This window comes from Alosa pseudoharengus, unplaced genomic scaffold (assembly GCF_046254945.1).
Source record: "Alosa pseudoharengus isolate Yale_2024_CS ecotype anadromous, Long Island Sound unplaced genomic scaffold, YU_APseudo_1.1 YU_APseudo_1.1_scf_12, whole genome shotgun sequence".
NCBI lineage: Eukaryota > Metazoa > Chordata > Actinopteri > Clupeiformes > Clupeidae > Alosa > Alosa pseudoharengus.
The window spans coordinates 24,287,571-24,312,458 of NW_027468587.1; the positions used below are offsets into that span (position 1 = coordinate 24,287,571).

A 24,888-nucleotide genomic window follows, 5' to 3' on the forward strand; every position below is an offset into this window, starting at 1 on the left:
TTCATGACAAACTGTGGAATCACTGGGAGGTAGATGTGTAGTGGGCTATGATCTATGGGCAGAAGGCAGAACAGATAGCACCTTCATGTATGTGGATGGGATTGTTGTGTGTGTGTGTGTGAGTGTAGGTGAGTGTGTGCATACACATGTGTGTGTGTGTGTGCGTGCGTATATGTGTTTGCGTCTGTGTGTGTGTTTAAGTTAGGCCAGGAGCAACCCTCTCCTCAGCACCTCCTCCTCCTCCTGTGGGCTGCTGCGGTGGAGGTCCTAGGCAGGCCCTCCTCAGGCGAGCTGGAGGACTTGCTGCTGGGGGAGGCCTCCTGTGAAGACTGGTGGGCGCTGGCCAGGGGCCCGGAGGTAGAGGTGTGGAGGTCAGTGCCGGCTCTTCCCTGAGTGCTTGTGGTGGTGGCGGTGGCAGCAGCAGCAGCAGCAGCAGGCATAGATGCCCGTTGGGGGCACTGGGCCACCATGTGTGACATGCTCTGGCAGTAGTGGCACTTCTTTGGCTGGGGTGGGAGACTGCACTCTTTGGCATGGTGGTCCAGACCTCCACAGTTATAGCATCTGAGAATGACAATATAATATGTCTTTTATTGGGCAATATTGGTCATAAATATTTAATGATTTAATATGTGTGATGCATTTCTATCTGCTAAATGTGATCCCTCGGCATTCAGTTATTTAGTGAATGGCAAAGTTGTACATACACCATATGAACAGCAGGTTTGGATGCATATTGACGTCACAATAGATGGACAACATTCATTATGCAATAACAATAATAATGTAAATAACAGCAGCAAGCTACGTTTTAAGGTCATACAATGAATTATACGTTAATTTGAATCCCTTCTGAATACAGATATTTGAGTTATCTCTGGCCAGCAATTGTCTGTTATTTATTATTTTTAGTAATTATTACTATTATTTAGTATTTCTTGTGCTTTCTAATAACGATTACATTTTTCAAAAACATGAATTCAGCCTCCAAAGGCATATACTGTGTAAGGAGACCTGTATATATAATAGCTAATAGCTTTAGTAAGTTTGAGCCTTAATGAAAAGGCTACAAAGCTAGTTTTTCGCATCAGTTTAAATGCTACGATGACAAGTTACACTACTATTTTGTCTGGGGTTACTGTCGCGCTGCATTTTCGTCAGCTGTTATTGAGGGAAACAAACTTTTCCGCATGGTTGAGCGAGAGGCTTGCAGGGGGTCCCTCTCGGTGGCATCTTCAATTAGACCATGTGAGGGTGGGGGCAGGGACACTGGAATTTGAGCTTCATCCGCAGTCGCCCGCCTTACCGCCTACCCCTCATGCACACTGGACCGTAATAAAGGTTTACCCAGGATTTTAGATCATTTGGATGGATAGATGGTTAAGAGGTGTGCTCATGTTTACATACCCTTGCAAAATGTGTACCATTATTTTAAGAAAACACAAGTGATCAGGCAAAACACAATATTTATTTGAATGTGATTATACCATAATGCATCAGAGAAAAGTATAATCATTAAACAAAACATAGCAATGAAGAACATAATGATGATGACCGATTAGATTCCTCTTCAAAAGTAAACATACCAAGTCCTTGGGGATAGTTGTGGATGAGTACCTTTATTTTCTTAGATGGTGAAGATACTCATACTTCTTGACAAAATGCCTACAGGTCAAATAAACTCTTTGGCTGTCTTGCATAAACTGCACGTTTGAGATCTCCCCAAAGTGGCTTAATGATGTTGAGGTCAGAAGAGTGATGGACACTCCAGAACCTTCAGATTCTGCTGTAGCCACTGAAGGGTCGACTTGACCATGTGATTCGAATCACGGTCATGTTGAAAACTCTGATGTCCAGCCTTCATGCTAACGAGTGCAAATTGTCCTCCTGTGAATTTGTAGCTGACATTCCACAAAAACATCGGAGATCCACCTCAGTGCTTTACAGCAGGGATGATGCACTTTTTGTAATCAATGTAGGCCTTGTTGACTCCTCTCCAAACATATTGTTTGCTGTGATCATAAAGTTCTAATTCTCTTCACTCCGAATAACTTTGTTCCACAAGTTATGAGGCGTGTCTAGGTGCTGTTTTATGCCACTGGCACAATAATGGGTTTTTTTTGCTGGCAACCAGACTGTGCAGCCCATTTTAGTTCGAGTGTCTCTTTACTGTGGGTCTTGAAAAAGTGGAACCACTTTCTTGCTGTAAAGCTAGTATTCCAGCCGGGAGGGCTTTTCTTTAAGTCTCAAAATATTTTCTTGCCATCTTCCTGAAATCTTTGTTGGCCTGCCTGGCTGTGGGTTGGGATTATACAAAATACTAATTCTCCACTTCTTTATCAGACTTTGAACACTACTTACTGGCATTGGATAATGGATATCTTGTTATATCCTTTTGCTGATTTATACAGTCAATTCTCTTTTCTTTCAAATCTTTTGACATCTCCTTTGTTTCCCCCCATTGTTTTCCTCAGTAGCCAGCAAAGTCAGTGCAGCCCTGGGTGAGATGTGCAGAGGTCTCACAAGAGCTTTGAAACTCACTGACTACTTACACAGTACACACACACTAATTATAATCAAACATGTCGGAGCTATGAAACTTACACAGTATACACACCCACTAATTACAATCAAACATGCCATGGGGTGGAAACCTCTGCTTAATAGCCAATGAAACCTAGGTGTGTCAGCTTGTGTATAATATTAAACCAAATACTTAGGTGTATCTAAACATTTGGATGATTTTAGTCGTCATTATCATATATAAAAAGGGCACACACACTGTGTGGTAATAAATGGCTTACAACCGCCCACTGCGGTCTTCTGATGAGCGTCTGTTATGTCGACCAGTCATACACACTAGGTCTAATTCAAGACTCTATTCCTCAATGGTTCCATGTTGGTGGAATGAGTTGCCCAGTGCTCTCCATTCCTGTGGTAGTTTTGGGTCATTTAATAGGGGTCTAAAGACATTCCTGTTCAACATGCACTTAGTTGTTTAAAGGTGCCATGTGTAGGAATTGAGGTAAAAATATCCAAAAAATGAGCTACACACATCAAAAGAATGAGAAGAAATAAGGGAGATGATGTCATTAAAAAAATGACAAGGTATAGTGCTGCAGAGATATCAACCTGAATTAGCATGCTAAATTACTAGCCACAGCCCGACAGGTGTGATTATACCAGTTTCGGCCATGGGAGGCGGTATGCGGGCAACATAACCGCCAGCCAAACTGCAATACACGTTTCTCGGTTGTTACTCTAGGGTAGACCAACTCACTTTCTGGAGGTATACTGCCCCCATCTTTTATGGAATGTGGAGTATGGATTGATTTTTTGGCGGACATTACACACATGGCACCTTTAAGCGCTTCTTATGCGTTATGGTTTGTATAATATTGTTTTATTTTTATTAGGCTGTTGATTAATTTAGCATTATTGTTTATTATTGATAATATCCTTAATGTAGTCTTACCATGTCATTGTTTTTTATATTATTGATTGAATTGACATTATTGTTTATTATTGCTTTTTCCCTCATTTTCATTGCTTATTTTATTAGGCTATTGATTGAATTGAATTGACATTGTTGTTTATTATTGCCATTCTCCTTATTATAGTTTGACCAACATTCTAATCTATTCCCTGTTCAATTTTAAATATTATGTTGTTTTTGTATTTGTGTGTCGCTTTGGAAAAAGGCGTCTGCCAAATCCCATAACAACTAGATGTACCGCAGAGCGGTACAAAATATGACCGCTGCCCAGTCCAGCAGATTTTTTCCACAAAAATAAATCACGCTGAAAGGCCTATATGATTCTAACTGTCTCACTAAACTGCATTATCCACACTCAATTCTCACTGGTATCTGCTACACAACAAGTAGCAAAACATGATTAGTTCATAGATTTCACATGTAAAATTCATTTTATACAACCTCACCCCCATCTTGCCTGTTTATAATTCTGAGAAATTCTTGAATTGTGTGCATGTGTGCGTGCACACGTTTATGTTTATGTGGGTGTGTGTGTGTGTGTGTGTGTGTGTGTGTTTGTCTGCGTATGTGTGTTTGTGCATGTGCATGCATGCGTACATATGTCTGCTGTGTGAGTATGTGTCATACGTATGATTACTGTGAATGTACGCGTGTGCGTGTGTATCTGTTTATGCACATGTGTGCACATGGAATGGGTTAACATGACCCTTGGAGGCAAACATACAGAAAAAATTGGTCATCCTAGACCCTACGGTTCTCAAGATATTCACAGAAAACTGTGTCTGCCCTACCCTCCTTTCGGGGGGTCCAGTCCAGCGGGGGGGGGGGGGGGGGCCTACAGATCAAAACGAAAAACGATGGTTCCATGCTATCCATGTGGGGTTACATGCCCACCAAGTTTCGTGTACCCCAGTCTTTCAGTGTCCCGGGAATCCTTGACGGAAATTTGGACATGCGGAAAAAATAAATAAATAAATAAATAAATAAATAAATAAATAATCTGACTAAACCTATATGACTGCCGCTTCGCTGCGCGGCAGTCATAATAACCATAACTATAGCTGGATAGGAGATGGATAGAGTTGGATAGTTCCTCTATTCATCTGCAAGGTAAATTAAAGGATCCAGTTATTATGACCGCCGCGCAGCGAAGCGGCGGTCATATAGGTTTAGTCAGATTTTTTTTTTTTTTTTTTCTTTTTCGCATGTCCAAATTTCCGTCAATGAGTCCCGGGACACTGAAAGACCGGGGTAGACGAAACTTGGTGGGCATGTAACCCCATATGGATAGCATGGAACCATCGTTTTTCGTTTTGATCTGTAGCCCCCCCGCTGGACTGCACCCCCCGAAAGGAGGGTAGGGCAGACACAGTTTTCTGTGAATATCTCGAGAACCGTAAGGTTTAGGAGGACCATTTTTTTTTTGTAAGTTGATCTCAAGGGGCCATGTCAACCCATTCCATAACCACTCATTTCATGTATAGCGCCACCTAGTTAAACACAAAAAAGTAAAAATGAGGTGTTGTAATCGCAGGTATCTGTGACCTAACATAGTCAAAACTGCACGAAATTGGAAGTGTATGATCATTATGACACCCTCTGAATGCACGCCAAGTTTCGTGGAATTCCGTTCATGGGGGGCCACACAATAAATTCATTTATGTTACTATACACCAACTGGCCTGTAGGTGGCCGGAGACAGTTTTCTGTGAATATCTCGAGAACCGTAGGGCCTAGGAGGTCCACCTTTTTTTTGTATGTTGATCTCAAGGGGCCATGTCAACCCATCCCATTACCACTTATTTCATGTATAGCGCCACCTAGTTAAAAATGAAAAAGCAAAAATGTAGGTGTTTTCATCACAATATCTCTGGCTGACATGGTCAAAACTGCACGAAATTGAAAGTGTAGGATCATTATGACACCCTCCGAATGCATGCCAAGTTTTGTGTACTTTCGTTCATGGGGGGCCTTACAATAAAATAATTTATGTGTACATTTAGTGACGTACACCAACAAGGATTCCCGGGACACTGAAAGACCGGGGTACACAAAACTTGGTGGGCATGTACCCCCACATGGATAGCATGGAACCGTCATTTTTCGTTTTGATCTGTAGCCCCCCCGCTGGACTGGACCCCCCGAAAGGAGGGTAGGCCAGACACAGTTCTCTGTGAATATCTTGAGAACTGTAGGGCCTAGAATGACCATTTTTTTTCCGTATATTTGCCTCCAGGGGTCATGTTAACCCATTTCATGTGCACACATGTGCACAAACAGATACACACACACACATTCACAGTAATCATACGTATGACATATACTCACACAGTAGACATATGTACGCTTCCATGCACAGGCACATACGCAGGCACACACACAAGCACGCACACACACACACACACACTCACACACACACACACACACACACACATAACATAAACATAACACAAACAATCAAGAATTTCTCAGAATTATGAACAGGCAAGATGGAGGTGGGGTTGTATAAAATGAATTTTACATGTGAAATCTATGAACTAATCATGTTTTGGGACTTGTTGTCTAGCAGATACCAGTGAGAATTGAGTGTGGATAATGCAATTTAGTGAGACAGTTAGAATCATATAGGCCTTTCAGCGTGATTTCTTTTTGTGGAAAAAATGTGCTGGACTGGGCGGCGGTCATATTTTGTACCGCTCTGCGGTACATCTAGTTTGACACAGAATGACTGACTGTTTTTCTTGGTCTGTATGTGCGTAAGGGTGGCAAAACAAAGTATATCCATCAGATTTCTGATTCCAGGCAGGGAACTGACACTGGATGAAGACAAGGGGAATGAATCCTTCGTTATGATTAGTTGAAGCCAGCAAGCCAGCATGATTAGCTGAACTCTTTTCCGCAGACTAAAAGCTCATTGGCAAGCTACTATGCACCAGAGACCATTGACCGTGTCAAAATGCATACAGGTTGGCAGGTCTGACACTTAAAAAAAAAACCCAAAAAGTCATGCTCCGAATCAAATTTAATGTCTGCCCTTCTACAATTATAGACATTCTAGGCCTTAAATTATAAAAATGCCTTATGCCATCCTTATACCAGAAGACTTTCACAAGATTTGGGAAAGATTCTTGAAAGACTAGTCTTTTGAGTAAAGCTTGAATGGGGGACATTAGTTAAAACACTCCAATCTTTTAAGAATCTTTCCCAAATCTTGTCCAAGTCTTCTGATGTATGGGTAGCATTAAACATCTTAAATTTAGTTTAAAAGTATAGCTCTAACTAATAAGCCTGGTATAGTCTTTTAGTCTCTTAGTTGGGTGCGTGACGAGAATTGCGTCATCAACGTGGCATGCGAGGGAATGTCGCATGCCGTGCCTTGACCGTGCGTCAATGCGTGCAAATGTGCATACCACTTCCTTAAGTCTTCAACTGTAGCAAAACGCACACATCCGTGCATTAGAATGTTCACAATGTGCTTGATCTAATCTGTATTTTTAAGAACTGATCTGCAGAATCTCACATCAACCGCATGGCAAGATGCTACATGTTATTATGGCTTTATTATACAAGGCATCTCTTCAGGTTCATTTAATCTGTAAAGCAATTCAACATTGTGATACAGAGAGAGAGTGTGACGGCAAGCCATAAATCAAGGTGGAGTTCAATGTAGCAAGACAAGCAAACTTATTTAGGTAAGACACCTTCACCACCTGCTCACCCAGAAGGAACACACAAACTGTTTCCTCTTACCATCATGGACAGGCTGCAGGAAAAGCTGCCATAGGTGCATCAGCCTTCTGTAGGCTACTACACGACAACAAGGCACCAGAACAAAGCTAGACATCCAAACACGCTTCTGATTGAAATTCCACCTCACAGCCTGACACTAATCTTGGTAAACTATATATAATTGAGAGTGATTCTGACACTGCAATTAACCATAATTGTCTGGGACCAGGAAAAAAAAAAGACAACTTAATGGGTACATTTTTTGCTACACATAGAAACACCTTGCACTTGCAGCAATGTGTTGGGATGGGCTGCAATCATTCTACCATCTGGATTATCTCTCTATTTCCGCCATTAACCCATCCTGCATAGGTGGAGACCAATGCTGTGGGGATAGTGCTAAAATAAACAGCAACAGCTGAGACCTGTGCACCAGCGCCTCCGAAAAAGCCCCCTGAAATAGCAGCAATTTGCCAATGGGGGGTTTGGGCTGAGAGAGCTGGCTCGAACAATGTTGCAAGAAAACCATGGCAACCAGCATCAACCCTAATGTGTGGAAGAGTCTGATCGCTGTTGCCATGTCCACACATTCTCTGCAATGCAAATTTTTGCACACACACACACACCGTGTGGTTACCTGACCATCAAAAAAGCTGGGTAAAACAAGCATCGTGGCATTGAACAAGAACAGATGCAGAAATGAAATACCAAGAGCTACATCCATCTCCGCACATCCTCTGAATGTTACTGCCAGCACACACACACACTGCACTTCCATCTCAAAAGAGCCAGTCATTTTGGTACAGCAGTTAGAAAACGTTATGAAGAAATGCGATCACCAACACTGTAACGCATTAAGAAACATAGCATATGAGGAACAATCATCCACAGGTTTTGAAAAATTACACAAAATGCTGTAATGTGGGTAATGTGGTTGTATAATTTGGTATGGTTAATAGCCAGAAAATTGCGGGTCAATAACAGCAACAATTTGTATATTGCCATTCTCATCTCTCATTCTGTTCCGGTGGTCCCTTCAATCCTGGTTTAATTCAATTTGATTAAAGATGCAGTCTGCGATTGTGCAGGAAGTCACGTTTGTTTATCTTGATGTTTATATTCACATTTGTTAGCTTTTGTCCAAAACAACATACATTATATTTTAACCAAGGGCCAAATGAAACACCAGAGAGGTAGCTCACCCCTCACTTCAGCATTCCCAGAGAAACTCCACACAGGGTTTTGTTTTTGTGTAGGGGACAAGCTGTCCCTACTTGGTTTGCAGTTTTCAGAGCCTGGATTGACTACAGAGAACAGTGTTTTTTAACAGTGTACTAATGGATTGGGCAGCTAGCAAATCATGAGAGATAATTGCTGAATGTGACAAAAAATATGTTACGGGCTTGAAATTGCATACGATTGCTGACCGCACTTTTAATTGTCAAATAATAAATTAATCGCCAACTATTTTGGTACTTGATTAATCATTTTGTGTCATTTATTTTAAGGAAAAAAGCAAAACAATTCTGCTTTTTTTAGCTTTACTTACTCCTCTAGAACAATAAACTAAATATCTTTGGTATGTGGACAAATCAAGGCATTTGAGGACATGAACCTGGGCTTTGGGGAAACCCTGATATATAGATTTTCACCATTTTACAGATCAAACAACTATTCAAACTAAAAAGATTCAGATTAAATCAACTATGACAATAATTGTTAGTTGCAGCCCTATAGTAGCCTGTGCACACACGCGCACATACACACACACACACACACAAACACACACACACACAGACAGGCAGACCCAAAGGGAGGCTTTAGTAATAGCTTGCTCACCGATCTCCTTTTGGCTTCCGTTTGTACAGCACAATCTTCCCTTTGGGTCTCCTCTCGCTGCCCACACAGGGTGCTCCTCCTGGCCCCGTGACCTGCACGGACTCCAGGCCCTTGGAGGACTTCTTGAAGGTGAACTCCACGGCCTCCCCCTCCTTCAGGCTGCGGAAGCCCTCCATGTGCAGCTTGCTCTGACAAAAGCAGACCAGTGACAGACAGATAGTGGTACATATATACACAAGGAGAGATGGATAGAAAGACGGGTAGAAAGGTGAAAGATTTAAACGAGAGGAGAAAACAATGAGGACATTAGATATTAGCTTCACATTCCTTTCTGTTTATTTCTGAAAAGAGGAAATACTTGTTTTTAACAGAAGAGGATTTATATTTAATAAAACAAATATATCTAAAGGCTAGAATAAACAAACTCATCACCACAACAAAGAATGGAGTGAAACACACATTTGGTCCAGACATTGTTGTAAGGCTACTCTCCGTATAAGAGGCAGCATCCATGTAATGTACCAGTGTTCAGAAAACCATTTTCTACATTTGCTTGCCACCAAAAAGGCTGACTTTCACTATCTAAAAAAAAAAAAAATGTTTGCTGACAGGGAAAAAAAACAGTATGTTAGCCTATGAAACCTGACTGAATGCCTACACAAGGACAGAGGAGGAAAAGGAGAAAGTAGAGACTCGGGAGAACGGAGAAGATGCTCTTAGTCTTGCAGGTTTATAAATAGCCAGCCGTGTACACATTTCAAACCCCCCCAATGGCCATAATGAGACAGCTTTATTCCATTCTGGTGCTAACCCCAGCACACCCACGTGCACACTGCTTCTCTTTCCCTCCTGTTGATGTTGTGCAGAGTAGAGCGGCCACTCATTTTCCGGTGGGGCATCCTTGTGCCCAGGGGACTGAAGCCTCAGAGAGGCATGGCAAACACAGCTGATGTTGGACGCTGTTCTGTCAGACAATTATTTTATGTTACAGACTGTACTGGAGTATAGAGATAGATGCAAACATTGCTTATATCCGTACAATCATAAAACATATCTATCTTTCCTTCTCTCTCTCTCTCTTTATCCATTTCTCTCTCTATTAGTCGATCATACCAATAATGCTTCTGTATGACAACTGCACTTAATGAGATTTATGGGGACTACAATATTCTACAATATTCTTCACAAGGGCTTTTCCCTTTTTTATAATTCTTTGTTTTCTAATAAACAAGACTAGACTTTTCCAAATGGAAATCTAGTTCCATTACTGAGGAAATTATGTTTTTCTTTCCAGTTTTAGATTAGATTAAATTAGATTCAACCTTAGTCATTGTGCAGAGTACAAGTACAAACAGTTGTGAGGGAAGAGGTTATTAAAACTGCTAGATATTTATTTACAGTAAAATTACAAAGATCTGAATAGTATCTTAGATATTTCTATTGTTTTGAAAGGTTCATTATCTTTAGTAAACTTATTTAAAACCGATTTGTTGTCTTAATTAAACTAAATAAAAGTATTTTCTGGTATATTGCTGCAAAATAAATGTAATGTCAAAGCAATACTGGAACTTGACCATTCTATTTCATTTCATACATTGGCTTAAAATCTCATTTGAACTCAAATGGATACTATATTAACAGTAATCAAGATGCAATTTAAGATTAAGATGCATATTATTAAGTAGGGGTGAACGATTTTGGAAAAAAATCTAATTGCGATTTTTCTCACCAATATTGCGATTGCGATGCGATATGCGATTATTTTTAAGCTCTTTATCTTCTGTCTTATTCAACAAAGACAAGCAATATATTATTCTATAGTATGACCAACACAAAATTAGATAAGTTAAACATAAACTGTTCTTTCCTGGAGCCCAGGCCTATGTTATGATGACATTAGGTCATTGAATAAGATTGATGAATGAAATATTTTTTATTTAACTACTTTAATCACATTAGTAGACCTATATTTGTTGAACTTCCAGCCTTGTAAACATTTAATGATTCTGATTAGTTTCTATTTCATGTAGATATGACCTTCTTTCGTTAGTTCACAAATAGGTCTACATGTAGTGGCACTGACACGGCTTCTCCTTGTCCTGTGCTCTCCATACACGCGCGCGCGCGCACGCACACACACACACACACACACAGACCCGCTCCTCTCCTCTCCTCTGTAGGCTACTTGCACATGAATCGGAACAAACTACTGTAGATTGTTGTAGCGCAAATAAATGCGGCCGAATGACCGTTCGGCTCGGCGTTAACTAAAGGTTAGCATCATCAACACCGCAGCGCAATACGCATGCATGCAAATTAACTAGTTTGTTCATATCACAACAAAGCCAATCGCGGAGACAAAACTCTTTAAAGAGGCAAAGTTATCAGCAGTTAGCAGCATGTATGTAGCCTAGAGCCTTAGCTGGTAAGCTAATGTTAGAACAGCTGGGTTTTTGGTGGTTAGCTGTGTCAACTACTTGCGGATAACATTGCATCAATTCCTGTGAGATGAAATGTTTGTGCCGCCAACCCCCTTGGATATCGCAAATTTCCCCACTGTCACTGTACTCCAGTAAACAAAGTCCCCAGTGCACAGGTGAATGGCCTAAACGGTCGTGGAGTTTTAATCGTCAGCTGGACAAGTGAACAAAGTTACCAGCCAGGGACATGGTGGGTTCGAGCAAAAGGTAATGAAGAGGTTTATTTTTAACCAAAGTAGCTCTACTGATCAGACCTTTCTTTACACTGTTAGCTGGTCCTCTTGTTTACGTTTTTTGCTTCTTCAGTGGTCGGTGAGAAGAGTCATTGGCGCGTCGGCAAGCGCAAGTATAAATGCGTTTTGGTGATATATAAAAGCTAATTATAACACAATTTCCTAAAGAGGCAGCTATTCAACTTCTCTCTTGCTCACACTAAAACGGTATTCTTTCTATAAAACCCTGTCTCTAAGGCTACTTCCACACTACACTGCTTTGGTTTTAAAACCCGTGTGTATGGACGCAGCCTTAGTTCAGCTCCAGCTTCACTCTCATCCACATCAGAGTATTCTTTCATAAAAGCCCTTGACTTAATTCAGCCTGCGTGCCAAACCCACAGGCTAAATGCCTGGATCCTGGATCTACACTGAGAGGGGGCCACATGCAACAACCTTGTGTGACTACAATAGCAGCTGTGCGTGTTTGATTTGGAGGGAGTGGTGGGCATAGCTGTTTTCAGTGTGCTCTGGGTGATGGGATTAAATTAGCTCAAGGAATATAACTGCGTGCTGATGACTCCGAGGAAGATGAAAAAGTGAATACAGCAATACAGCAGCAGCTCTTCCGAGACTTGTTTAAAGCACCTGGATCGAGCCAGTATATACTGTATATCAAGAGAATTTAAGTGCATAGACTACCCAATTATCTGATGCATTGAAAATACACAAAATTGATACATTTAATATTAGTTTATCTCTAGCAAATTTGTTAATGAGGTAAAGGTTTACTATTGATAGAAGGCTAGTATTTCGATCTAAATAAATAAAACATCCAAAAATCTATTGTGTGAGACTGTTTTCATGCTTAATGTTAAACCTGAAAATTATTTCTATAATTATTTGTACATCAAAACACATGCCACTTCACTGTGACAAAATGTTATTTTACAGCTTTTATTCAAAATCCTACTTCCTTGTGGTTCATAACGAATAATCTAAAGCAGTTGTTCAGCGCCCAGAATGAGGAAGTTGGGGTCTCTGAGATGGCCAGACTGCTCTTCTCAGTCCTGGCTAGCCTCTGGTGAGCTCTGCTGCTGAACCTTCAAGCCATGGGATAGTGGTTGTGTGATATAAGCGGCCATTTTGCCCGATTTGGGTTGGGTGGGGGTGCGGGGGGAGGAGACAGAGGTTTCAATGGAAAAGAGGGGAGAAACAGGGGAAGCCCAGAGCCTTTGTTGAAATAGGAGAAATGTACTAATCTTTAAAGCAAACAACTAATGGAATATTTTGGAGCATATTCATTTCCTCTATGACAAGACATTTGTTATTCATTCCAGAGAAAGACAAGGAGGCTCTTAAAAACAGAGAAAATAAAGGCTTTAACAATCTGAATAAACTCTACATTTATTCTGAATATTATTACTGTCGTAGTACTTCATTTTCAGTCTGTAGAATGACCGCACATGTTCTTTCATGCAACAAGCACATAACCAAACGCTTGATAAAAAAAATCAAGGTTGTTAAGGAAAATGTTAAGCCTTCCGCCAGATTTCTTTACACTCAACTGTTTAACAATTTGTATAGTAAATTACTTAGACATTATTATTAGGAGTATATTGTGCACATACTGTAGAAAAAATGTCTGTGTCCCCTTGCTATCCCTTGTCTTTCTTTGCAAGTTTATGACATGCAAATACAAAAACACATAAATTACCATACATCACAGATCTCATCGCAACACATCCATGTTAAGAAAGGCTTCTATTTTTGTACATCTCCAGCAGCAAACATTACAGCATTTTGAAAAATGGTTGCTTATAAAAAAAAACAAATGTGTCAAGTCTCTAAAAGGAATGTGCTTGGTGTGCTCAGGGAAAATGTGTGTATAGATGTTAGTCTCAGATGTCTTTTATTAAAATGAATGCCTAACGAACTTGCAAATTAGAACATGTGTGACTTCAAATAAAATAATATAATGGCAGTGCAAACAACAACAAACAAAAACTGAAGATGCAAGAAGGAATGAAAAGACTCAGATGAAAACCCATGAGGATTTTTGAGGATTTTGATGAGATTAATACTTAAGACGTGGAAGTACTTTTAAAAACAAAGATGATGTCAGTAAACAAACCAGATCAGTAAGAAACAGTCCTTTAGATGTCTGTAGTAATACTCACTGCAATATGCTACACAACCCAGTAGCATTCACTAGTAGTCCTTCAGGTCATATGCATGTCTGCAGCTTACTATAGAACCCATTCCAAGCATCTATGGATGACTCACAGGAGGAAGTCATGTGATGTGAGCACTAGGTATTTTCCCCTTTCTCTCCTCCTTTTTCTGAAGGAAAGGGAAAAAAGCCCAGGAGCAAGAGAAACAAAGCCCGGCATTAGCTGGGAAGGGTGGAGCCAGCATGCCAAACGGTGAAATGGCCTGATGGTTAATCTTACTAGAGGCCCACTTTAACGTCGCCATGCACCAACAAAAGCCCTAAACTTGGCCTTGGCCTGGCCTTATGGGAGAAAACCAACACACACACACACACACACAGTTTAAATCTAAAAACTAGGGATCGACCAATTATCGGCCGGGCCGATTATTAGGGCCGATATTTAGCATTTTTATAATAATTGGTATCGGTCATTTTTTCCACCGATAAGCCGATACTGAAATGGATAAAGAATGAAACGCGCTACTTTGTCTGTAAAGCGTCTCTCACTCCCTGCATTTGCTACTCTGTGGTAGAGAGCATTGTCCCGCCCACTACACCGTCTGATTTGTTAGTTAGCACGAATGCAGCCAATCAGGATTGAAGACTGAACACAGAGAAAGTTTAGAATTCTCACTGAGGCATATTGTAGACTGGGCTTCAGCTGTACGGAGCTATTTTTCGAAGGTAAGGAAGGTAGGCCTACCTTACATTGCTGAAGTTGCAATGTGAATCACAATCATCTACACTGAAGTTACAAAAACACCACTTTGTAAGCTATTGTCTCTTTGATCCGGATCAATAAGTAGCCTAAAGCACCCACCTCCTTCATTTAGCGAATTCCCGATTGATGCACGTTAGTGATATAGCCTACCGTTTACTAGTTGGCCTACAAACTCGGGTGCTTCGCGTCGGGAGTTCTTTGCATCCGCCTCGTCCATTAATTGTTAATAATGGGACACCTCGGCGGACGTTATCCCTTAGGCCTACATAGTAGACAAGTCCTAAATTATGCGATAGCGAACGTCTAAAAGTCTAGTTGCTGCTTTTTGACGGACTGTCAGAAAAGACTACAGGCACCCAGGGTCAGCCATAATTTAATCCGACCTGAATTAAATTGCATCCTGAGCTGGCTATTACGTGCCTTTTAGGCTCACAGAAGTGTAGCTTATAGCCTACATATGGACACAAATTGCATGCTTAAATAGCCTAAGAACTATTTTAAAAATGGTTTGTTAAACTATTCAACCGTAACACTTGCCATCACGCATGCACCTCTTCCTCTCCCTTTCCCTCTCTCGTGCACTCACACACACGATGGCAAAGCATCCTCTTTGTCACTGGTCCCTTACAAGCACATATCCCATTGTGTATGCCTATGAAAATAATTGCTATCACTCAGCTCTTGGATTAACATGATACACAGGATTTACACTTGTGCAAGTTGATACAATTGTGTATCAAAAGAAGAAAGAAAAGTTAGCTTTTCTTTTGAATTAAAATTTTCAGCATATCGCCATAGCTTAGGCTACTATCTACCCCCCTTTTTGACAACTGAAATATCGGTTTTACATATCAGTTATCGGCCTCCTGTTTTGGTAATAATTGATATCGGTATCGGCCCTGAAAAAACCATATCGGTCGATCCCTACTAAAAACTGTGAATTCCCAGTGAAGCCAACAGACAGTGATCAACAGACAGCCAACAGTGGTCAACCACTTTCAGTGAGTGTGGCCAGTGCCTCTTTGCTTTTGTCTCTGCAGTATCACCTAGAGAATAGCCCCCCAAGTGGCCCCTTCCCCCACTCCCTCTGGACATACGACCACAACATGGCCACCCCACAAAAAAAATCTTTCCTGATCAGCCAGTGTGATTTTAAAAACACTAAAAGCAGAGCTTCATGCTTCCATGCTGGACAACATGTAAGTACGGATGGATGGTACTCTGGCTGCACACTCGACATGGGCATGGGCACCAGGCTAGATGGAGGCAGGCCATCAGGAATGCAGCATTAGCCAACTGGCCTTGGATTCAACAGAGCGTGTGTCAAGGAGGCAAAATAGGGGCCGCGTCTCCCATGTAAATATTACCATCGGCTCACGCTCATCTCCACTTACAATTCACAGACTTGTGCGCTAACACACATACACACCCCAAGGTCTCCCAAGTGAGGTGTCCAAACGCTTGATCAGAGGGGTCAACACCCTCGATCCACATATGGTGGCCCTTTCCACAGATGCTGAAATAAACCTGTGCAATGCAACTGGAAGGGTCACCCAAGGGGAAGGTAATTGCAAAAGGGTTCTTGACTGTTGAAAAAGAAATGGCTGATTTTAATGCAATATCTACATTGCCCAACATCAACCATTCATTCAATGTTCCAAAGGCACATTCTGTTTACTAATCTGATATAATTTTAAAAGGCTAACTGAGAAAACATTGGAGAACCCTTTTGCAATTATGTAAGCACATAATGTAATCTAAAAAAACTGCAGCCCTGATTTAAAAAAAAAAAAATACAACTGATCTCAGCTGTCTTTAATCCTGATTAAAATCTGGCAGTAGACCTATATTCCGGCAGCTACTAACATAGGCTAATGACTGGAATTAAACAATATCAATCACCTGGCTATTGGTGGGAGCATATAGTGATAACGCAAAGAAAAGACAATATGACAATTGTCTATGGCATGTCTATCACATGTTATGGATGTGACAGTTTTGCGTGGAATTTCCCTACTAGTGTACACATTAGGCCTACTTTAGCAGGCCTTTATAACCTATGTGGGCCTGTTTGTGGACAACACGTTCGCAAACAGAAACGGATATAAATGTATCAGGACTCGTCTTGAGTTGCTAGAACAAGCAACAAGTCCCGAACAAGAGCCTTGCACTGCTACAATGACCTATCTGGGGTGTCCACACATGGCTGACGACAAAACGTAGGCTATAGGCCTAAACATTTTCAAGCGGTTAAAACACGTTACGACTGCACTTTTGAGTCATATCGGTACCAAGGTGAGGCGCACATGTTCCTTCGTAAGAAGCTAAATACAAAACAACTTCACACTTAAAGTAGGCCTGTGGGCCATGCAACACTAATTACAGCGACACATTTGAAACTTGACATTTGTAAATGTATAATGCACACATTATTACCTACACAGGGCTCAAATAGTCTGAAGTAAAACAATAAACAAACGCAACAAAACAACACTAAAGTATAGAGCTAAGTGTATCTTTTCGTGGGCATAAGGCACGATTCAGTCAAATTCACGCCATCTCACTAAGTGAAACAAACATGTGCAAATCTCACTAAGTGAAACAAATATGTGCAAAAGACGCATTAACCGGATTGCCAACCCAAACTATTGTTACAAATGTTGCTACACCCCGACCACTTGAGCAACGCTGTAGCCTCTCACCAAAAGCTTTGCATCCAGTGCCGCTACAGCGGATGTGTTCGTATGATGGAACTGGCACTGTGCTTATGTTGATACAAAACAACTTACTTGGTGTACAAATACATCCAGGGGAGGATCAACAGGATATCCTCCACGACTGGTCATCGATATAAATCCGAAGCCCATCCGCACGTTGAACCACTTGCAGTGGCCTGCTCCGCACATGCTGTGGGCTTGTGTACTGTCTTCCGGCTCGGACAGAGTCCCAGGTTCTCCGTCGCCTTTGCCCTCACCACCTTCGAAAAATTAAGGAAGAAAATGTAAATTACACGTTTCCAGAAGCTCAGTAGGCTATATCCTAAAGTTACTCGCCTATCGACCATTAGCTCTGTGGCTATAGGCTACAACATTCACGAGTTGCCATCATTACACGAAAAGCTTTAGTCCAGCCTAGACACTGACTGTACATTTGAGAACATTTTAATGTATATAAAATATACAGCCGGTTAGTTATCCCCTGTGCACAGCACCATCCCAGCTACTCATGCTAAACGCATGCTGCAGCCCAGAAAATCTGAAAAATGATGTCCCCTCTGTTAAACTAAAAAAAGGCAGGTGTGTACATTTAGCCCGTGCAGCCCGCTACAAGTTACACAATCGCATTGTATATGCATTAAAACAAGTGCCTTGAATACACGAAATTTCAAACAGTGGCAACTACTTTCTTTTGCCACAGACCTCCTCCCCTTTCAAAAACCAGGCTCGGAGGGAAGCCTTCAGAGACGGTCTGAACAGATACAGAATATTGGATAACCTTCGGCCATGTTTCTCCGCCGAACCTCCGTGCCAAACTTCGGAGATGGAAACTTTGTCTTGAAAATCGTCTGCTCCTCTGCATTAATCCAACATTCCGATTTTGAACAACCATAATTTAGCTTGCATGGTCTTGCGTTCCTTCCTCCCCTGTTCTTGGTCTCCCACCTCCTTGTCTTCTGTTAGCGCTATAGCGGCGGTTCACACGTGACATTGTCAATTACATGCTTTCTCGCGACTAATTTCTGTTCGAATCGTGGCCGAAAGAGGGAGGGGACAGTCAAGAAAGTGGGAACAGAGTCAACCAATCGTCGTTGAACGAACCCACCTCAGAGTCAATTCAGAAAATCTACTAAATTCATCAAGACAACTCAATGCTGACAACGACAGAGTATTAAACTAAAAGGCTACGGTTAATCAACTTTCAATAATTCTTTACATCAGGCACAAGTATGACACTGACAAGGGAAATGTATTTATATAACAAGCCTGAAAACATTTTTAATGCGTCTACAGTAAGTTGCTTAATTAGGCTGCATTACTGATATTAAGGTAGGCTACTGTTCAGAAATTACGCAATATTGTGGCCTATGTCAACAGGTAGCCTAAACCTCTGGCGTAAATATGTCCAACAGCAGACCGTATCAGCATGCTTAAAACATGGATTGCTTTATTCACAAATATAATGATATTTTAGGTGAATGTGTTTTAAAAAAATATTTCAAATGCTGAGATAGAATTTTAAATACATTACAAAGTAATTGATAATATTTGGTGGTCTTACTTTATACATTTCACATTCAAACTAAATAGCCAGATTATGTGCCATCCCTAAACCACAATTTAAATGAGTGTTATGAATTCACAGCTGTGCCTTGCCCTTTCAAGGCAAATTGTTAATTGTGATGAACAGCCTCTCGATCATTTAAGCTATTCATGTTGTCTTTGGCGCCTGAAGATATAGGCTAGCCTAAAGGTGCTTGGTTTGACCATTTTTGACAATAATGTTAAACAACCAGCCGTCGCATTCGTGATGGTCCTTCCATTTGATCTTGAAAGGGCGTGTAATAGGAAGGACCCCTGAGACAAGAATGAAACCGGTAAAAAGAAACCAAAAACATGCCAGCAACTGGAGCAGAAGTTCTGAGTCCTGACATTCCTTTGCCGTCTTCAACCGTAAATGTCCAATAGGTTATTTCAACAAAGCCAGAGAACAGGTCACGTCAGCAAATACAACCTCTAAGGTCAAAAATCGGAGCGGCATCATCATACATGCTCAAAACGCTGGAAAAATTTTAACTTCAACAATTTCAACTATTCAAACTTTATTTAGACTGAACGTATTTAAAAAGCCAATAAAGCTCCCCAACAAGGGAGCTTTTCACGTCAATCGTAGGCTATGTGTCTAAGAGAAACTGAAAAATAACAAACAACTATTTTCAAGATAACTAATTTTAACCAGCAGAATCCACTGTCCTATTCACACAAACCCACCCTGTTGAGTTCCTCTGTGTGGCCCTGCCCCCAACCTTTTACCATGATGTTTTTTTTTCCAATCTGGTTCAAGGGTCGCATAGTTTCACCATCATCCATACCATGCCATTCATCCCACCAATTTATTCCATTTCATTTACATAACATGTTCAATGTTAACAGGCTTCTAAAATCCAGGAAAGCAAACTAACATAATCTTGCAGGCATGACAGAGACCCATGGTTGTTAAACAGACAGTAAAATAACTCGACATAACTTTAATTAGAATGTTAGGAGTGTTTGTCACAACTTGAAGCACAGTCTGCTTCGTGTAAACAATCTTTTATGGTAATACAATGTTTGTATCTGCGTGTCATATTATTACTTCCGAAAGACATAATTCATGAGTCTGCCATGGTCATTCATTAATTGAAGAATGCGTGACTTGTGAAAAATCACGTCCTGCCACGCAGGCGGAGCTTGGTGATGACTTGGGTTATCCAAGGCCACCCAAGATTAGAACATTCTCTTTAGTTCATCGGGTTCAAGGAAGAGGTCAAAATTACCTCGTTTTCAGGACTTCTTTTTGCTTCTAGCATTAAAATACACATTTAGTTACATTCTGTCTGGACAACATTCCCTGAAGTACGTGTCCTGTTTGTGTTTGAAAGTGGTTCAAGAAGACCTCAAGGGTAACATAGTCAGCTATACAATCTACAATCTTCACAATTTTGTGTGACATATAACATACGTATAACAGAAGAGACATCCTAGGAGGAGGAACATTTAGCTTTTCTTCAACTCAAATATCTGTGAGTGGGGGCAGGGAGGAAAGTTTGGAGCATTGTTCTGGCTTTCGTTAGCTGGCGACTGCTCATTCAAAGAGAACTTTCATCAGGGCAAGGCATGTTCTTGCACTATTAGACTCCAATCTGTTTGATTTATTTCAAAACCAGTCTTAAAGGTAAATAAAGTTATTTAATTGTAATTTGTTCCACATCATCTTCTCGGGCTACTGTCTCAAATGTACTTGTTCTATATATCTTAAATTACACATTGGTTATCTTGAGTATAGCCTATTTTAACTTTCATTCGCAATAGACAACATTCTCACGATTTTTTTGCAACAGAGTGCATTCATTAAAGGTTTGGGAATATACCATTTAAGTGATACAAATATATAAACCCCCTCATAAGCTTTGAATTGACTTTAATTGAATTGGCTACATCTGATAGTCCATGGATTTGCAAGAACATTTTTTTACAGCGAAATACTGTTTTTATATTTTTAATTCGAATAACCATTGTGTCGGGATAGATTTTTTGGTAAAAAAATCTAAAAACATTCAAAAATGATACTATTTATCAAGGCTAAACACAACACTAACTAAAATTACTCATGAAAGTAGGTCTAAACAAACTATTATTTTGCAAACATTGACCTAGGCTCCTAGGTTTAAGGAAATAACCTTGCCAACGGGATAGGCGTTTGAATTTGCTCATATAATAGAATGCATACAAAACAGATTAAGAGACTTGTCGAAAGAATCCAAATGTGGATATGCTACATTTTTAAATTTCATAATGTTATTTAAGATAAAAACTGGCAGGCGCGGAAAAAACTGAAACTCAGACAATTTCTAAATAGGACACCAGGACATAGTTCTTAGCAAAGAATTATGCGCTGGTCTTTGGTATACGCTGTTGACATCACCAACTGCTATACCTACGTCAGAGAAGTCGCTCTTGGGGCGCAGCCTGACCAGGATACTGAAGTGCACTGATCTTTCTATGAAAAACTCCCGAATGTCTGTGTCAGTCGCTGAAAAAACAGCACATTCTCACGCATCCTATAAACACTGATTTGCACACAGGCGAAAAAAGGACAAATCATTCATGACAATCGCACGTTGAAACCATAAATAGCTTCCTCAAAAATTGCAGCCTGATCTAACTTCTCGTTGGTGTGGCACTGTTACATACACCACAGCACATGACTGACATGAATATCACCAAACAAAAAACTTGCAAATAAACTCAAGCTATATGCGCAAAGCAAATAGGTTGCTAGCCTAAATGTCAGTCCAGCACGCACTGACCTGGGACTGCCGAGGTGAGCTTCTGTGTTGTCATGCTCCCATCAGTAACCTGTAAAACAGGGGGAGAGGGGGAGCATACGGAGACACATACAACATGGGTCTTTAGCACTGCAACTCAAACGCCCCCGGCTTGATTAATATTTAATAGCCTACCCTATCTAATTTAATATCAATGCAACACGACCTGGTGACCTCTCTTACACACATTGACACTAAAACCCTGGTAGTCACATTGCCCACAGGACGTACAAAAATAGACATGCTTTTTGTACCAGGCTGTACGACATGTATGTCCTTTATAGAAAGAGAATAGAGTATTTTTGCCTTTGCTACAAAGTTTGTGGTCTGACCATTGCCAAATGTTAACCTAATAATTACATTTTAAAAAGGTAAACACGCAAAGCTTACGCGTTTTAAAAAAACTGTCTTACTAGAGAACGCTACACAAAACTTAACACAAATAATTCAGCTTGACATGGCTTTAGTCTGCATGAAGGAAACTATGAATTGTACCCAGCGGAGACAACTTGTGTGGGATATACATTTTTACATCATTGTATGCCCCCTCGCGTTCATATTTGGCAACCACTGATCAGAGATGGCTATGAATATTCTGTCATATGCTGTCATAACGGACTATCTTTCAATCGAGTGAAAACCACTTACTCTTTACTTTTCACTCGTCTACATATAGTTATAGTGCTACATATAGTGTTATAGCCTATACATCGCAAAATTGCACATGAACCTGCTCGAGAGCTCATGAATGAACACCCTGTTGGATTCCAGCCAAAGAAACCATGCTGCAACCTACGTATGAACCCGGAAGAGCATGGAAGAACCACCATATTGCACATCTGTAGAGTAAATGTTAAATGATGAGGATTTCACAACAGCCCGAAGACATCCTTTTTTCCACAAAGCTCAGTGTACAGCAAGCTGGAACATGCTCACCAGAGGAGGGATAAATGCTCGAGGTTATAGGGGACACATAGACGACACGATTGTTGCTTACCAAACAGTCCCCATTGCCAACAGGAAAATAATCTCATCACACTGTTGTGTTACAGTTATGAATCACAATTTTGACGCAGAAGGACAGTCGATGGTGGCGTTCTTCTGTTGAAGCCTGCTGCTGCTTGCCTTGCGCGAGGCTATAGCCATAACGGCGCGGTCCTCTCGCATCCACGCAGCCTCACCTGCTCTTTGCAACACAATGCGAACGATTGGTCGCTCCGTTAAACAGCGCCAAATTGGAACAATGTTGAAGGGGTTTCCCTTTCATTTTGTTCCAACACCACTGTCTTTCTGTTTCATACTCTATGTTACTCATACACTATGTATATGAAATGTGTCGATTCTGTTTGTGCTTGGCGCACAGTGGATGTGAGAGATTTGCAACTTAATAGTTGTAGGCTATCGAGGGGAAGGTGGCTGGCGGCTCTTTTCTGGAGAACTATCCTCATTCGATTTTGCATTAACCTAAAACGCCCCCCCCCCCCCCCCCCATGGAATAACCATACCAATCATGAAAACGATTACATTCAAACTTAAAGCCACATATATATATAACATATATATAATCACAATCAACAGATAAAGCTACACAGGTGTGATAATTTCGTAAACGAAGTCTACTTGATTTTTCCAACTTGCAAGACCACTCTGCCATCTAGAGGTGATGCTGTATAATGCTATATAAGACGTTTGTAAGTCCAAGTCAAGACCAAGCCCAAGATGAAAGAGGCAGTCGAGAGAGAGAGTTTGTTTGTTTGTTTGTTTACTTTTTTGTAATTATTATTATTCCTGTGAACCCTTTGGCAATGCATCATTTGATTTGTTGTGCCAATAAAGCATATTTGAATTGAATTGAGAGAGAGAGAGAGAAGAACTCTGGTCGAGACCAGACCACTATCTACTATTTACAGTTTTTTTGCGATGTTAGCTGTTAGATTGGAGTTAAATCTAGATGCACATCTAATTCTATTTACACTGTTAGGTCATAATACTGTTATAGCCATTTCCCTTAAGGTGAGATCACTAGCTCTGCCAAGGTCATTTCTGTTGTGTAGTACTGTTATGCAGTGGACAAATAGATAGATAGCTAGCTAGATAGACAGATAGATAGATAGACAGATAGATAGATAGATAGATAGATAGATACTTTATTGATCCCCAGGAGAAAATTCATGGTCCCAGTAGCTCAAGACATCACACACAACATACACTACAACATAGACAGGATGACAAACAAATAACAAATCCACATTAGGCTACTAATAAGGACAGTAAAAGATACTAAATCAAGAATCCACATGAATGTGCTAAGGATGTATAAGCATGAGGCACTTGCAGTGACAGACCCTGTGTGCTTTATGAGGTGTGCGTCTTAGTGCAAAGAACAGTGCAGCAGCGCAGGGACCAGCAATACATTTGGACGAAGTGAGGAAGTTGATACAATTTGTGAGGAAGTGAGGAAGTTGATACAATTTGTGAGGAAGTGAGGAAGTTGATACAATTTCTGATACAATATAATAATATCTTTTTTTAGGAGTGGGACAGAAAGTTGACACAGTGATGTATCTTAAGTAGATATCTTAGGCCTAGTCCTATGCTGGCAGTACATGCTAATTGTGACAAAACCAAATACTGATGTTTTGTTTTTAAAACTCAAGACACTTTCTGGTTTCTCAAGACGCATTCTGGTTTTCAATAAAATCTCCATTCTTCACCTCCATGTCCAAAGATGTCTATCTGCATTTGGCACCACAAGTGAATAACTACATACATCTTGCAATGAATTTAAGTATCACATAATCACTGCACATGATACTAACATTATCATGGGCATGTATTGTGATAGTACTGTATCATGATTTACTCTGTGACATACATATGTATAATCCTATTTGTTATCTGTTAAAAAGGGGACATGTCAATAGGAGTATAGACATGTCTTTTTAATATACTGTACATATAAACACAAATGTCTATGTTTTAAACGTTTTCGTCATCCCTACATGTCCATGTGTTATTATACCCTTGTTTGATGTTTGCAGAGTTGAGTGCCACCCAGACACAGGAGCAGGAGGGCCAAGATTGCAGACACCACTCTGCTTTAATGTGTTTA

General features: G+C 40.6%; 1 protein-coding gene across 1 annotated transcript; it reads right to left on the bottom strand.

Moving 5' to 3' along the window:
- Positions 1 to 49: 49 nt before the first annotated feature.
- On the bottom strand, positions 50 to 22,943 carry LOC143119643 (protein lin-28 homolog A-like). Its single transcript, XM_076281263.1, has 6 exons — positions 22,902 to 22,943; positions 21,759 to 21,807; positions 21,386 to 21,481; positions 17,482 to 17,669; positions 9,065 to 9,252; positions 50 to 564 (listed from the first exon to the last, which is right to left on the bottom strand). Exons 1-6 carry the CDS (start codon positions 22,941 to 22,943, stop codon positions 225 to 227), a joined length of 903 nt encoding a protein of 300 aa, XP_076137378.1. The 3' UTR covers positions 50 to 224.
- Positions 22,944 to 24,888: the final 1,945 nt, after the last annotated feature.

What these genes read in the sequence shown, in the direction of transcription:
- LOC143119643 (XM_076281263.1), bottom strand. Translation starts at nt 22,943, where the DNA reads ATGCGAGAGGACCGCGCCGTTATGGCTATAGCCTCGCGCAAG. An exon ending in TGGCTATAGCCTCGCGCAAG is followed by an intron (nt 21,808 to 22,901) that starts GCAAGCAGCAGC and finishes CCTGTTTTACAG; the next exon opens with GTTACTGATGGGAGCATGAC. An exon ending in GCTCACCTCGGCAGTCCCAG is followed by an intron (nt 21,482 to 21,758) that starts GTCAGTGCGTGC and finishes CTGTTTTTTCAG; the next exon opens with CGACTGACACAGACATTCGG.